Source organism: Lissotriton helveticus, chromosome 4_2, assembly GCF_964261635.1.
Source record: "Lissotriton helveticus chromosome 4_2, aLisHel1.1, whole genome shotgun sequence".
Lineage (NCBI taxonomy): Eukaryota > Metazoa > Chordata > Amphibia > Caudata > Salamandridae > Lissotriton > Lissotriton helveticus.
The window spans coordinates 107,200,258-107,213,242 of NC_136064.1; the positions used below are offsets into that span (position 1 = coordinate 107,200,258).

Consider the following 12,985-nt stretch of genomic DNA (forward strand, 5'->3'; position numbering starts at 1 on the left):
GAAGCACGGCTGCTGCTGCTTTTGGTACACAGGGCTGATATTGTAGCACTGCTGCAAAACCGGCCCCCAGTAACACAAACAGCCCCCACCTGTCCAAAACTAGCTCCTGCCCTTCCTGCCCAGCGGGGAAACGCCCGGTGCCAGCTACGGCCAGTCCAGCCCTGGGTGCAAATGTCCCTACAACTTCCCCTCACCCTGGCCACAGACTGTGGATATAAGCCTTTGACCACCAACAAAGTTATGATGACGCCTCTGAGACACCAAGACTCCAGGGGCGACAGGAGTGACATCATCTACTCGTTGCCCCCCCGCACCCATGATATCAGTTGTTTTCCCGCAAGGTGTCCCTCATACGCCTCCTACTGGTTACTAAGAGAATAAGACGAAGTCCAGGAGTGGGTCACTAGAAGCGGTAACCATGGCTTGTGGTCACTCCCTTCATGATTTGTAGAACCAGGGTTATGAGGCAACCGCCAGGGGTCCTAAGGCACTGTTTGAGGGGGAGGGGATAAGACTGGTGCTTCTAATGGACGACCACGCCTTTGATTGGAGGGGCGAGGGCAGTGTGTTACAGAGAAGTGCTTGAGGAGAGTGAAGGGCCTAGGGGAGCCCTAGTGAACCCTTCTCCACCCTCTTCTCTCCCCACAGGCCTGGGTCCAGTTCTTCTTCACCGCCCTCTTCTGCACCATCTTCTTCTACGCTGTGGAAGCTTTCCTGCGTCTGAGGCCCTCTGGAGGAGTCCGGTAAGGAGATGAAAGACTCCCTCCTTGTGGGTGTCTCTGGGCTTCCCTCTTGTGGGTGGCTGTGGCATTCTCTCTTGTGGGTGGCTCTGTCCTTCTCTCTTGTGGGTGGCTCTGTCCTTCTCTCTTGTTGGTAGTTCTGTCCTTCTCTCTTGTGGGTAGCTCTGTCCTTCTCTCTTGTGGGTGGCTCTGGTCTTCTCTCTTGTTGGTGGCTCTGTCCTTCTCTCTTGTGGGTGGCTCTGTCCTTCTCTCTTGTGGGTAGCTCTGTCCTTCTCTCTTGTTGGTAGTTCTGTCCTTCTCTCTTGTGGGTAGCTCTGTCCTTCTCTCTTGTGGGTGGCTCTGGTCTTCTCTCTTGTTGGTGGCTCTGTCCTTCTCTCTTGTGGGTGGCTCTGTCCTTCTCTCTTGTGGGTGGCTCTGTCCTTCTCTCTTGTGGGTGGCTCTGTCCTTCTCTCTTGTGGGTGGCTCTGTCCTTCTCTCTTGTTGGTGGCTCTGTCCTTCTCTCTTGTGGGTGGCTCTGGTCTTCTCTCTTGTTGGTGGCTCTGTCCTTCTCTCTTGTGGGTGGCTCTGGTCTTCTCTCTTGTTGGTGGCTCTGTCCTTCTCTCTTGTGGGTAGCTCTGTCCTTCTCTCTTGTGGGTAGCTCTGTCCTTCTCTCTTGTTGGTAGTTCTGTCCTTCTCACTTGTGGGGAGCTCTGTCCTTCTCTCTTGTTGGTAGTTCTGTCCTTCTATCTTGTGGGGGGCTCTGTCCTTCTCTCTTGTTGGTAGTTCTGTCCTTCTCTCTTGTGGGTGGCTGTGGCTTTCTCTCTTGTGGGTGGCTCTGTCCTTCTCTTTTGTGGGTGGCTCTGGTCTTCTCTCTTGTTGGTGTCTCTGGTCTTCTCTCTTGTTGGTGGCTCTGGTCTTCTTTCATGTGGGTGGCTCTGGCCTTCTCTCTTGTGGGTGGCCCTGTCCTCTCTTGTGGGTGGCTCTGTCCTTCTCTCTTGTGGGTAGCTCTGTCCTTCTCTCTTGTGGGTAGCTCTGTCCTTCTCTCTTGTTGGTAGTTCTGTCCTTCTCTCTTGTGGGTAGCTCTGTCCTTCTCTCTTGTGGGTAGTTCTGTCCTTCTCTCTTGTGAGTGGCTCTGGCCTTCTCTCTTGTGGATGGCTCTAGCCTTCTCTCTTGTGGGTGGCTCCGGCCTTCTCTCTTGTGGGTGGCTCCGGCCTTCTCTCTTGTGGGTAACTCCTTCCTTCTCTCTTGTGGGTAGCTCTGTCCTTCTCTCTTGTGGGTAGCTCTGTCCTTCTCTCTTGTGGGTAGTTCTGTCCTTCTCTCTTGTGGGTGGCTTTGGCCTTCTCTCTTGTGTGGCTCTGGCCTTCTCTTTCGTGAGTAGTTCCGACCTTCTCTCTAGTGGGTGGCTACAGCCTTCTCTCTTGTGGGTGCCTCTGGCCTTCTCTCTAGTGGGTGGCTACAGCCTTTTCTCTTGTGGGTAGCTCTGTCCTTCTCTCTTGTGGGTGGCTCTGGCCTTCACTCTTGTGGGTGGCTCTGTCCTTCTATCTCGTAAGTAGCTCTGTCCTTCTTTCTTGTGGGTGGCTCTGGCCTTCTCTTTCGTGAGTAGTTCCGACCTTCTCTCTAGTGGGTGGCTACAGCCTTTTCTCTTGTGGGTAGCTCTGTCCTTCTCTCTTGTGGGTGGCTCTGTCCTTCTCTCTTGTGAGTGGCTCTGGCCTTCTCTCTTGTGGGTGGCTCTGGCCTTCTCTCGTGTGGGTGTCTCTGTCCTTCTCTCTTGTGTGGCTCTGGCCTTCTCTTTCGTGAGTAGTTCCGACCTTCTCTCTAGTGGTTGGTCTACAGCCTTCTCTCTTGTGGGTGAGTTTGGCCTTTTCTCTAGTGGGTGGCTACAGCCTTTTCTCTTGTGGGTAGCTCTGTCCTTCTCTCTTGTGGGTGCCTCTGGCCTTCTCTCGTGTGGGTGTCTCTGTCCTTCTCTCTTGTGTGGCTCTGGCCTTCTCTCTTGTGTGGCTCTGGCCTTCTCTTTCGTGAGTAGTTCCGACCTTCTCTCTAGTGGGTGGCTACAGCCTTCTCTCTTGTGGGTGCCTCTGGCCTTCTCCCGTGTGGGTGTCTCTGTCCTTCTCTCTTGTGTGGCTCTGGCCTTCTCTTTCGTGAGTAGTTCCGACCTTCTCTCTAGTGGTTGGTCTACAGCCTTCTCTCTTGTGGGTGGGTTTGGCCTTCTCTCTAGTGGGTGGCTACAGCCTTTTCTCTTGTGGGTAGCTCTGTCCTTCTCTCTTGTGGGTGCCTCTGGCCTTCTCTCGTGTGGGTGTCTCTGTCCTTCTCTCTTGTGTGGCTCTGGCCTTCTCTCTTGTGTGGCTCTGGCCTTCTCTTTCGTGAGTAGTTCCGACCTTCTCTCTAGTGGTTGGTCTACAGCCTTCTCTCTTGTGGGTGGGTTTGGCCTTCTCTCTAGTGGGTGGCTACAGCCTTTTCTCTTGTGGGTAGCTCTGTCCTTCTCTCTTGTGGGTGCCTCTGGCCTTCTCTCGTGTGGGTGTCTCTGTCCTTCTCTCTTGTGTGGCTCTGGCTTTCTCTCTTGTGTGGCTCTGGCCTTCTCTTTCGTGAGTAGTTCCGACCTTCTCTCTAGTGGGTGGCTACAGCCTTCTCTCTTGTGGGTGCCTCTGGCCTTCTCTCGTGTGGGTGTCTCTGTCCTTCTCTCTTGTGTGGCTCTGGCCTTCTCTTTCGTGAGTAGTTCCGACCTTCTCTCTAGTGGTTGGTCTACAGCCTTCTCTCTTGTGGGTGGGTTTGGCCTTCTCTCTAGTGGGTGGCTACAGCCTTTTCTCTTGTGGGTACCTCTGTCCTTCTCTCTTGTGGGTGCCTCTGGCCTTCTCTCGTGTGGGTGTCTCTGTCCTTCTCTCTTGTGTGGCTCTGGCCTTCTCTCTTGTGTGGCTCTGGCCTTCTCTTTCGTGAGTAGTTCCGACCTTCTCTCTAGTGGTTGGTCTACAGCCTTCTCTCTTGTGGGTGGGTTTGGCCTTCTCTCTAGTGGGTGGCTACAGCCTTTTCTCTTGTGGGTAGCTCTGTCCTTCTCTCTTGTGGGTGCCTCTGGCCTTCTCTCGTGTGGGTGTCTCTGTCCTTCTCTCTTGTGTGGCTCTGGCCTTCTCTCTTGTGTGGCTCTGGCCTTCTCTTTCGTGAGTAGTTCCGACCTTCTCTCTAGTGGGTGGCTACAGCCTTCTCTCTTGTGGGTGGCTGTGGCCTTCTCTCTTGTGGGTGGCTCTGGCATTCTCTCTTGTGGGTGGCTCTGGTCCTCTCTCTGGTGGGTGGCTTTGGCCTTCTCTGTAGTGGGTGCCTCCTGCCTTTTCTCTTGTGGGTGGCTCCCGACTTCTGTCTTGAGGATGGGTCCACCCTTCAGTTGGCCTGGCCTTCTATTTTGTGAGTGGGTCTGACCTTCGGTTTTGTGGGTCTGACCTTCTGATGGGTTGATATTCTGTCTTGTGAGTGGGTCTGGCCTTCTACCTTGTAGGTATATCTGATGGTTCAATCTGTCTTATGGGCCAGTCTGTCCCTCTGTCTTGTGGGTGGATCTGATACTGGACTGCTTTAAAAGAAATCTTTATTTAAATGTAATCACAGGCATGGCGGTGTACTGACCATTGCAGGCCACCATCCATGTGATTGAATCCATGTGAATGCATTGCAATGTGCAACTTTACCAACAAATATTAATTTGTGTTTAGATTTAACAAACAACCAGGTTATTTCTAGCCTTGTAAAAGTATGTTTGAGATGAAACGTGTTGTGTTGTGACCTGCAACATCCAACCAAGGTCACCCACAGTCCCTGAAGTGGTGAAAATAAAGGAGACAGAAAATGAATGGCCTGTGGTTTTGTAAAACTATTATATGGAACACAGGTTCAGTGTGCGCCAGCGGCGTAGGTCATTAACATGTGTTGATTGTAGTTTCACCTTCGAGGAGTACACCTGAAGTGGTTGCAGGCAGTATGGACACTGTTTGGAACACCTGGCATATATACAATGACGTGGGATGTTGGAGAGGCATAAACCAAAGCCCAATAGAAAGGGCACTGCTGACAGTAGAACACAGGTAGCACGCAAGTGAAGTAGGCAAAGCGAAAAGTTAATCCATAACTCATGCTAAGCGTTGCTAAGGGCAAGCATCCAAAACATTGTTGCATTCAATCACGGTACAGTTGCAATTGGTCTGTGCATTACCACAAGATGAGCAGCCATGGCATAGCATGGGCAGAAGGATCAGAATTCCACCAGCAAGCTCCAGTAACAAAGGGAACCCTCCTAAGACGTTAGAAAAGATGGAATGAATAAAAGCTGGTATTACTCCAAATATCGTCTGAATAGAAGTCACAAGGCCGGATCCCACAAGTTTAAAAAAAATGAGCAAGGCCTTTGGTGTCAGACTCATTAAATATTTGATGTAGGTGCTCCCCAAAGTGAAGTGGGAGGTTAGTGTTCAGAAGTGACTGAATCTCGCTAGATGTTCTAGCCACCTGCAATGCGAAGGTCTCTCTAACTAAAGTGAGAGCTACTTCTTGTTAGAACAATAGTGCTTTGAGCCTGCTCAACTTGTTGAAATCTGTTTTCAAAGTAGGAATAGAAGGCCATATGGAGCTATCGACTTTTCTATGCAGGGGCGGAAAAAGCACACTGCTGTGACAAGTAACACGTTGTGAAACTGTTACTAAATATGGGATTCCTGCCCGTAAACAACACCAGTCGTGGTTGTTCAAAAAAAGATAACTATCGTTAGTCAGCAAGGTAAATGCGGGAATTATTGATGGGACGGGAGTTACTTTGAAAAAACTAGCAAGAATAGGCGCGGATACATTACAAGCGTCATGCAACTTAACGTGTTTACAAATCAGGGAATGTCCTACTGTGGAATCGTAGACCTCCCCTGTTGGAAAAACTTCCTTATCCTCCCGTTGACATCTGTAAGTGAACGGAAGTGACCATAATTCATGGAGAAATGCACTACCCAGGGGTCCAAAGTGACCTATCGGAAAATGTTCCATACAGGATTTAAATTGAAACAGTGAAAATGGTAGAGAGCTAACCCGATGATTTAGCCAAACAGCTGAATATGCCTCTGCGAGAATGGCAAGTGTTCCAATCGTTTAATGTGTAACAGCGTGTATGTAGCATCTTTAATGGACCTGAATCTCTGTTTATCTGTCAGATTGAAAGGTAAAAACAAAGCGGAAACATTTAAATAATCCCAAGGGACTTTTCCTATTTTGAGAGTCTGTAATGTCCATGCAAAGTGCATAACTGATCGTAATTGATTTTGACCATGATATAACACAGATACATCATTCTGAACAATATCAATAAAAGATGAAACAATAATATCCAGTATAAGAGTATTGATGCTATTGTCAACCATAGCAAGAACTTTTTCCAAATTTGCTGGATCAATGTGACTCAGACGAAAAGCTGCCTCCATCTGTGAAAGTTTCCAAATTTCATTGTAAGCCGCATAGATAAACCTTTTATTTCTAGGAGTTCAAGGACCTAATATAAAATCAGCCAAATTAATGTCGCTGGACAAGTGACAAGTGCTGTTTTACTGATGACAAAGTGGAATGTTTCAACCATTGTTGGCACAATTTACTCACCGAGTATGTAGTGACCGAATGTGAATGTGGATAACGAGGATCCGGTTGATTCTGGGTGAAACCGGATGTTATATTATAAAAATGCAGTTGACATGCATTTGAACATGTTTGCCACACCAACCATCCGGGTGGGTCAACCTCAGAAACGTTGAAAGTATCATTTCGAAACAAAGCTTGTAATACATTGATCATATAATTAGTTTGTGCATGTCAATTGTCATATTCTGCTAAGGGTGGAATGAATGGGATATTCAAATGTTTTTGCAGTTGCCAAGCCAAAGCAAGTGGTTTGGTGCACTGTATCATTTAAAAATAAAATTTGAGTCGGAATCAGGCAGGCACGATGCAAAGCTTCAGTACACTGAATCTGCCTAGCCTTTGTGCCCCAAATTGATTTTAAATCAATGGTATCTTTCCATGGATCATAACCCTGTATGGCCAATACAGCTCTAAACGAATTGGAATAGATTAATTTAGTGTGGGAAGAATACATTTTGACAGAGAGGACAATTGCAATTTAAAGAAATAGGATTCCGGATTGGACGTGTTATAATCTGTGAAATAGGTGAACTTATCCCTAAGAGTTTTAAAACTCCCCTGTATGGGAGTTGGACAATGTTCCCATTGCGTGAAATTAAAAACTGGTCGTAACGTGTTTGTTTTGTGTAAGAAATGATGATAACAGAATAAATCCGCATATTTGGCAGAATTTATATATAAATCTTCAGCTTCAAAAGCAGCATAATACTTTAAATCTGAAAACAATGAATGTACAGCTTGCACGTCCCAATCATCAGAATGTATGTCCTGTGTTACCACATCTATGAAGGAGACGCGAAACACGTATGGTATCTTCAGGACTTCAGTCAGGCAGTGAATTTTAAAAGCTACTTTATCCCAAACTAAGCCTTCTGCAATCAGGAAAACTGAAATGTTCACAAGAGTTTGATCACTTTTCATGATATGGGACGATGTATGCGGGGCCAGAATCCCATCGACTAAGTTCACAGCAGAGCGCTCTGGCAAATAATGGCCATTGATTAGTAAGACAAATACTGTCACAAATCCAATCAACATGAAGAGGAAAATCAGGATAAGCACCAACCAGGTGTAGGTCCACGGGGAACCAGGTAAGTCTTTTTGAACCAAGAGATGAAGACAATGAGGATGAGTCATTGGAGTCATTGGAGAAGCTGGCATGGTCCCCAAAATAACCGCTTGCACCCATGTTTATTAGAGGTGGTAGGGCAGCATCAGTGTGATGTAGTTGAGGACTGTTCGGCACTTCATTGTGGGACTCGTCTGTAGGGTAAGTATACTCGACGTCTGCGGTGGAAGAGGATGGAGGCAGAACAGGCGGATGGTCAACAGTAGTTTCCATCTCTCCCTTAACTAAACGGGCATTAGTGGAAGAGGATGAAGTCATCAGATTCAACAAAACATGAAACTGCAGGTGCGACACTATTCAGAATTGACTAGACCGTGTAACTTGACATTGTCCACTGAGATGTATCTATTGTCTTTGCGACCAGGTAAAGCTGGTAAAATGACTGCACGAGTACCCTTCAAACCAAGTACTGGAACCGGTGCATGATAAGAGGGACCAAATTATTTTTGTTCTCCAGCTTTTCTCGTACCAGATCTCCAGTCTTAGGAAGCCAACCAGCAACCAGAATCAGCAGGGCTGCATCATTGGAAGAGGGCAAATGTTCAGTTGCGTAGCTGTCATGGGACTTTGACTTTTGTAGGTCCTGTAACATAGTTGAATGATTATCTACGTCAAAGGTTGCGACAGCCACCACAATGTCTTGACCATCAAGGCCTGTCACAAGCATTTTATTGCCAAAGAGCATTTCATATGGAGTCTGCCCACCCAGACATATTCTAGGGAGATTATTTAGTGCATGTTGAATCCCATACAAATGGGCCAGCCAGTTCCTGCCAGTACTTAAGACCCTAGCTGTCAAAGATTGCTTTAAGTCATGGTTCATTTTCTCCACTATGGAATTGCCCTCCGGCCTATATGGAAATGAAAACTGCACCAGCACCCCCATTGACATCATCGTGTCCTTGTACGCCTTCGAGGCAAACTCTGGACCATAGTCAGAGTAGAAGGTGCCACAGGCAAACATCCTGACAAAGACACGCAAATCTCTAATGACATTTCGATCGTCAGCACTGCGTTGTGGCCAAAACCAAGGGAATCTAGTGCACGAACCAACTGCAACAAAGATATATTTGTATGGAGTATCAGAAGAGAACAGACCACAGGGATCAAGATACACACAGCCAAATGGCTGATTGGATATACATAGCTGTGTTTGTGGTGGGCGTGAGACCATAGACAGATTGATTTGCTGATAAATGTCGCACGAAAGCACATAATTACGGGTCCTTTTATATAAACCATGCCACAAATAACATTGCTGTAAAATAGAGACTGTCGCAGACACTCCGGTATGTGCAGAAGCCATGCCTTCGTATGCAGCAGCGATCAAATCAGGTCTGCGGTCCTTGTTGGGAATCAGACAATCCCCACATGATGTATTTTAACACAAGGAACTTGTTCGGGAGATAAATGATAAGAATACTTTGAAGGGAAGTACTGCGGATAAGCAGTTCCATCCTTCGTAGCAGCAATTGCTGCCAAAATGTCATTATCTAACTTAGTCATGGACCTTGTAACTGCTGCTACGGAACACGTGGCTACTGCAGATTTGGCCACTTCATCAGCCAAAGAATTACCAACAGCATGTGCACCCACACGCTGATGGTGAAGAGTATGGATAACGTGTGAGTGGGAGACGTTTTTTAAGTTCCGGCCACTTGAACCAAAAGCATTTTTTGCTTTATTGCGCTGCTTTTATTTGAATTTTATATAGCGCATAGTTACCCTCGGGCATCCCAGCACTTGTCCAGAATGGAAGCCTTTAGAGTCTCTAAAGTCATTTTGTGACCAAAAGAACAAGTAGTCATTAAAAGACTGAGCACAGTAGTAAGAAATGCATACAATAAGAGTATTCACATTAGGCTCAGCAAACTAGAGAGCAAGAGCACGCAGCTCCGCCAATTGCACTGCACATTCCCCAAGAGCCTGTGTATGTACTATGGAAGTTCTTCATTGACAATTGAACTGCCGCAATAGCGCAAGCCGCTGAATAAGCGTGTTTGGTACCGACAGCTGGTTGGGCCAAGCCTTCGGTATAGAGGATACATTTGTACTCATCCAAAGGAAGCAACGACAGTGGTGCAGGATGAACATGTTCATGCTGTAAAAACTCCTGTCTCTGAAGAGCAGGATCAAAGATAAATGTGACATCGCCAATGTCAAAGAAGTAGCCCATTGTATCCAACGGGGTTGTAATGCCTTAGAGTTTGGTACACTTGCCTTAGTCACTGCTTCTAAAGCATGGAGAGGCTTGACCATAAGAATGCGTTTTCCATGCGCCAGCGAGCGTTCTTTCAGAATCACTATTTTGACCGCTGTCAATTTTTTCAACATTTGAAAATCGCATTTCAGCCACTGTGAATAAATGTGATTTGTATGCAATAGGTACTGTGTCTCCCTCATTGAACGTCAAGTAAGTGAAATCCACGGACCCTGGCACTATATGTACCACCAGGTTCGTGGTATTTTCACGCGTCCGCAAGTAGTTAGTTGCAAGCAAATCTGATTGCAAAGATTGCAGAATAGAGGTATGTTCCGGAAACCAGCTGGCATAAGAAAATGTTGGTTGCATCAACACATATAGTGGTTTGATACGCTGGGCATAATCAGGAATGTATGTCCTCCTGAAATTTAAAAATCCCAGCAAACTTAAGCCTTTTCAGTGTAGAAGGAGTTTGCAATTGTGCATGTTTCTCCAGAAAATGGGGGGCTAACAGCCTACCTTCATTATTGAGCTCATAGCCCAAAAAGAGCACCGCAAAATGTACGATGTGTGATTTTGCAAAATTGAATTTGTATCCATAGTCGGCAAATGACAAAATAATGCAGTCGACATGGACAAGATGTGGTATCAGTTCATCGTCCATTATATAAATATCATCAATGTATGAGAACGCATCAGGGTGTATAATGTCTAACAAAGACACTACACATGCAGCGAAAGCCCCTGGGATATTCTTCTACCTAATATGCAAATGCATACATTTTTTCTGATTCTCAACTGTGGTAAATGCAGTCAAGTCACTGCTCTCAGGAGCCGAGTTGTGACTATAGAAACCATTCGATATATCCAGTGTAGTTTTGTATTCCTTGTGAATAAGAGTGTTCACTAGCACAAAGCTATGTGTGTTCTGTACCGCAAATGTACGACAATGACTATTAAAATTTCGATAATCTAATACAATGCAATATGAACCGTCCGGTTTTGATACCGGAAAAAGAGGATTATTCATCGGTGGTATGCAGGATTCAATCACTCCTTGATATTCTAGCTGAGTTAGAATGTCACAAACGGGAGCCTTAGATTCTCATTTGAATGGATATTGTGGCTGTGGCATAGAACGTAACAGGATCTCATGTGCTGGGGAATCTCTATTTCAGCCCACCTGGTTATAGTACACCGCTGGGGCAAGGGCCAAAGCCCACTCAGATGCGTAAGCTTTTTCATGTTCCTCAGGGACGTAACATGAACAACTCAGAAGTATCACGTCATTCCACCTGGGAGCGGCCAGCACAAACAGTGGTGGCCAATCTGCCTCTGCTAACAGAATGTCGTATGAAGAGGTGAGATTTTCCCCAGAAAACCGCTGTGATTGTACACTGTATATCACCTTCAATTTGGAAGACAATTTCATAGTCTGTCTGGGGGGGGGGGGGGCAACTAGTGTATCTGATGTTTCTACTGTAATGAATGTATCAGTTGCTCTCGTCTCCAGACACGGATGCAGTGCCTCCTGCACTATGGTAACCTCCGCCGCATTGTCGAGCAAAGTCACCGCCCATGTCCTATCTAGAAAACACGTTCTCACCGTCTGAGGCATACTGTGCTGTTAAAGCGGCAACTTTCTTTTTCTGATACGGGGGTCTAAAATGAGGCAGATCCTTTTGTTCGGCTTTAACGTCAAACTGTCGAGGTTGATCCCGTCCCTGTTGTGTGGTCGAACCTTTGCCACAATCCTGTTGTTCCCCACCACCGACTTGAGAGTCCGATGTGTCCTGTAAAGAACGAGGAGAACGCTGAAAGCAAGTCATAAGTACGCTCAGACGACTCCGGTGTTGGTGAACCAGCACGCGAACCCTGCTCCTGTTGTTGCTGCCCCTGTTTTTTTATTTCTCCAGTTCTTTTTAGGAAAGAACGGACGCCCATCTTAATCAGTCTGGGCTTTTTGTTGAGTCTGTGCCTGCATGTGCGGTTGACTAAAAGGTTTGATTCCCAGACTATTGTGCCCTAAGGTTTTATAAGCTTTAGCAATAATGTTTGGCAATTTGCGATGTTTGTCTGCGTCTGCCACAGCCTCCAAGCATTGCGCCACTTGTAAGCTCACCGCATCACCCTTAACCTTAGCAAGGATCATATCGCAAACAATGTCAAACACACCCACCAGTCTAATTCCCAACTCCAGGGGTGCTTCGGCCCCATGTTCATCCTGAACACGTTTGATCACGAAAGGGAGAACGGTCATTGAGGGGGGTGCTGAAACACATTGAATATACAGCTGGAAATACTCTACCCCAAGTGTTACAATTAGCTAATTCGGGAACCATGCCTTTAGGCAGACTCATGGTAAAAATCCTGTGTTTCTCCACAGGTGTGGTATTTGGAAAAACAGCTTTGAATTGTCCAAACTTCTCGGCAAGCCAATAAGGGGGTTCATTCTTATTTTGTGGGCACTTGCCCATCACAGAATTAACCATTAAGGGACTGATGGTCACATCACCAGGTGCAGGTGGTTGCGCAGCAACGCCATGTGGTCCCACCTGGAAGTTGCACGACATGAACTGAATAACCTTTCTATGTACACATATTAACGATGTATGTAATATGCGGAGCTCTGCGACTGTAGCAGTGAGATAATTTAGGCCATGTGGCCACACGATAAGGGGCCTAAACGGACCGGTGGTGTTGTGTGTTGAAGGGTGCCATTAAACGATATTTTATTTTGCCAAGCTGTTAGCAGAACCTCGAGATCTATAAGGTCTATAATCCCGCAGTGGCAGTATACTCATGAAACATATTATCTGTTCCATCGACCACCGGAAAGGTGACCCAAGAATAAAATACCTCTAAGCGGAATGCAGGATCCGCTTCTACAACAAAGATAGGCGCAACACCTGCATCAGGCACTCCATATTGAGTCAAATAAGCCCTGAGCGGTGTGAGGTTAGGAGGCACACTAACAATCGCCATTTTCAATAATAGAGAAAAACAACCTATGCGTGGCAGTGCAATAATGGGGTAATATAAATGAGAAAGACCTTTTAATATTCAAGCTTGAAAAAACTATAAAATATCACAGTATAGGAGGCTACGCCGTCACAGCTGTCTCCGGAAACAGAAGTGAGGGGTTTGTGGACAGGCACAAGCACTACTCAGGAGTCACGCTGATAAGAACCAGACCAAACGTTGGTGGCGCCATGTTGCTGGGATCTGCACATACACCGAACTATGAGCAGGAAGACTGGACCTCGGTGCATAGGGGTTGTA

At 46.6% G+C, this 12,985-nt stretch overlaps 1 protein-coding gene across 1 annotated transcript in view; it reads left to right on the forward strand.

Annotated features, from left to right (window-relative positions):
• LOC144752061 (G-protein coupled receptor 143-like) overlaps window positions 1-12,985 on the forward strand; it is a 99,426-nt gene that overhangs the window by 10,923 nt on the left and 75,518 nt on the right. The window contains exon 3 of the mRNA XM_078640012.1: window positions 649-743. Coding sequence (XP_078496138.1) covers window positions 649-743 — 95 coding nt within the window. The remainder of the gene's footprint in view (window positions 1-648; window positions 744-12,985) is intronic.